Source organism: Tuber melanosporum, assembly GCF_000151645.1.
Source record: "Tuber melanosporum whole genome shotgun sequence assembly, scaffold_55, strain Mel28".
NCBI classification, from domain to species: domain Eukaryota; kingdom Fungi; phylum Ascomycota; class Pezizomycetes; order Pezizales; family Tuberaceae; genus Tuber; species Tuber melanosporum.
Window position 1 is genome coordinate 90,741 of NW_003299101.1, and position 2,976 is coordinate 93,716.

A 2,976-nucleotide genomic window follows, 5' to 3' on the forward strand; every position below is an offset into this window, starting at 1 on the left:
ATGGATACTACCAATAAAAGGACATTTTCCGTGAGGGCCCCACAGGGCACACGCGACTGGTTCGGCAAAGACATAATAATTCGCGACAAGATCATATCGTCGATGGTTGAAGTTTTTAAGCGCCATGGAGCGGCAACAATTGATACCCCGTAAGACACCAAACTTCCTTTCGAGAACAAACAAGTGGTATTGAGCTGGGGCAAGAGTAGTGACCAGATTTCAGCATTTTTGAGCTGTTAAATCCGATGATATCGGGACAGGATGAGTCTCCGGTTTGCAAGCTGGCGGATCAAGGGGGGGAACTCACAGCGTTGAGATATTCCCTCAGAGATTCACTCACCAGGTGGTTGGCACTGCGAGGCGCTCAGTCTGCGAAGATATATCAGGTCGGAAAGGAATACCGGCGGATCGCAGATGGGTTTGGCAGAAGCATCGCGGAGGAGAAGATAAGGTGTCATCTTGGAGTTTTTGGAGTTTCTGATGGACTACTTGCAGAGGCGGAGATGTTGAGGGTTACTATGGAGGTCCTGGACGGGCTCAAGCTGGGGGCTTATTCTATCAAGATCAACCATTCTCTTATCTTAAAGGGGGTGTTGGAGGTGTGTCAAGTGCCCGAGAAGTTGTGGCGAAAGTTGGCAAAGATGATAAACAACATCAGCAAGGTAAACCTCACTCCGTGAAGTGCTGTGGATATTCATGGCCCTCTTAGGGCTCGGCCCTGTGCCTTAGCAGAAGGTCGATTTCTAACAACGCACGAAGACATCTTGGGATCAGGTATACCTAGAGATGACCACAGATTTGGAGCTTGGGAAGGCAATAGCTGATAAACTTGGAGGCTACGTTGCAAAAACAGGTATGTATCGTGCGTAACTATCCTGCAGGATTTTTCTGACTAGAAACAAGGAGGCAGACATCTGGTTTACGACCTGCTACTCGATGAGGAACTTACAAAAAACGTTGCGTTTTCCAAAGGAATTAACGAGATGAAGAACTTCTCCGACCTTTTAGAGATATTTGGGGTCACTCCAAAGATCGCTTTTGACCTGTCGCTTGCTCGCCCTGACTTTCTCAGCACGGCTTTAATGTATGAAGTTGTGACACTTCCACTTTCAATCAAGTCATCTGGGAAGACGATTGATAGCGTGGAAATTGCGTCTGGTGCTAGTTATTACCAATGGAGCGGGTATCTCTACAAGGCTGCTTTCCCAATCACCGGGATCGAATTCGAACTGGAGGATATTTTCAGAATCATCAAAGCAAGAGTTCCCGCAGGCCAGGTTTGGGATACCGAAGTAGACGCGTATGTCATGGCTGTTGGCGGGAGTTTTCTAGTGGAGAGAATGCAAGTGTGTAGGCGACTTTGGGATGCTGGAGTTAAGGTCGAGCCCTGACAGCTTTCAAAAGATGGACCCTGTTAACCTTTACAGGCTGAGTTCCTGCACAAGGAAATGCCGGAACCAACATATCGATTCGCTGTTGTCCTCAGTGAGGAGGAGGTAAAGCAAGGAAAGGTAAAGATAAAAGAAGCGAGCAACCCGCACAAGCCGGGGCTGGACGTTGATATAGACAGTGTTGGACTGGTGCTCACGGAGATGATTAGGGGGAGCAAAGAAGGTGCTAGTGATAGAAAGGATGCTGGGACTGAAGAGGAGGGCGATGAAGGTGGAAATTTTAGAGAGCGGGTGGATAGGGTTAGGGTGCAAGGAGGTACGGTGGAGATGGAAGGAGTGAATGTGGAGCTGGATTTTGCAAAGATTAAGGTTAAAGATGCGGAGATTGAGCTCGAGGGGGCAAAGTTTGATATCAAGAAGGTTAAGATAGAGATTCGGGGCTCCAAAGAGGAGTAGAGTTGGTAGAGTGGCGAGCAGTTATGGCGGCGGAGGAGGAGCGCAAGATTGACAGGTTACTGTGATATACCCCGAGCTTGAGTAGCCGAGACTTCTGCTACTCTTTTATGCTTGAATAGTGAACGTTAACGAGAGTAAAACGTATGCGCTAGCTTTACTTGTTTCTCCGCCTTTAGCTTCGACCTCTCGTCAGCGGAACATTCACCACAGCCTACTAGGGAGTGCGTGAAAGATAATCATGGAAAATTCCCACTGCAGAATTATTACCCTATTTACGAGGAGGGACTCGCAAATCTTCGGTGATAACATGGATGCCCAGGGAGCGCCCGTGAGATAGACATCAATTCCTTGGCTTCAACTCTCCCCTTGACCCCCCGGGCCTATCTACTAGAAGTGCATTTCATGGTTTCATAGTACAGGTGTCACCCGTGTGTATCACACTGTATTACCGACCATCCACTCAGGAGGGGGATTTTTTACGCAGAACAATGAGCAGCATTGTGCTAGATAATTGGCATGTTTGCCTGCTGCTCCCATTCAATGCTCCCTACGGTGAAGGCAGTGCGAGCACCGGTATGATACAGTTCCCCGGATAACAGGGGGGAAACAGTCCTGCTGTACCAAGAACTTCTTCGCCTTTCAACCCAGTAAAGCCCGATAGCTCCTAATGAAAAATTAATAGAAGAGATAATGGTAGATCACCCCAAGTCCACCAAGGACACAGCACCGGTGGTTTAAAGATTCCCCCGCTTTCTCAGAACGGAGTGATGCCAAGTACTTTCTCCAGTCACCTGAAATGCAGTACCCTTCATACTATGACCGAGATTTTTGTGTGCAAGTACCTTTCCCCGGATGTATGGCACAGGCCAAGATCGAGGGGAACGGTGTCGCGATATCTAGACATTTTAACAAAACTCGACTAAAATTGTATGAGTACTGTACTCGTATCATGAGAAAGCCAACGGCACGATTGAGTTTGTCTCTTTACTGCTTGTGGCCCCCTGTGATCCATCACCGGGTAACCCTTGACTCCCAGTGACCCCTCCGGAAAACTGAATTTGTCTGACGCGCTGGCAAGTTGTCGCGTGAAACTGAGGCCAATGACTACCACCCCAACTACCGCACTAAA

General features: G+C 48.3%; 1 protein-coding gene across 1 annotated transcript; it reads left to right on the forward strand.

Annotated features, from left to right (window-relative positions):
* On the forward strand, nucleotides 1-1,847 carry GSTUM_00009282001 (uncharacterized protein; the record flags this gene model as incomplete). Its single annotated transcript, XM_002840599.1, has 5 exons — nucleotides 1-149; nucleotides 224-662; nucleotides 760-853; nucleotides 904-1,346; nucleotides 1,428-1,847. 5 exons carry the CDS (start codon nucleotides 1-3, stop codon nucleotides 1,845-1,847), a joined length of 1,545 nt encoding a protein of 514 aa, XP_002840645.1.
* Between the last annotated feature and the right edge of the window lie 1,129 nt (nucleotides 1,848-2,976).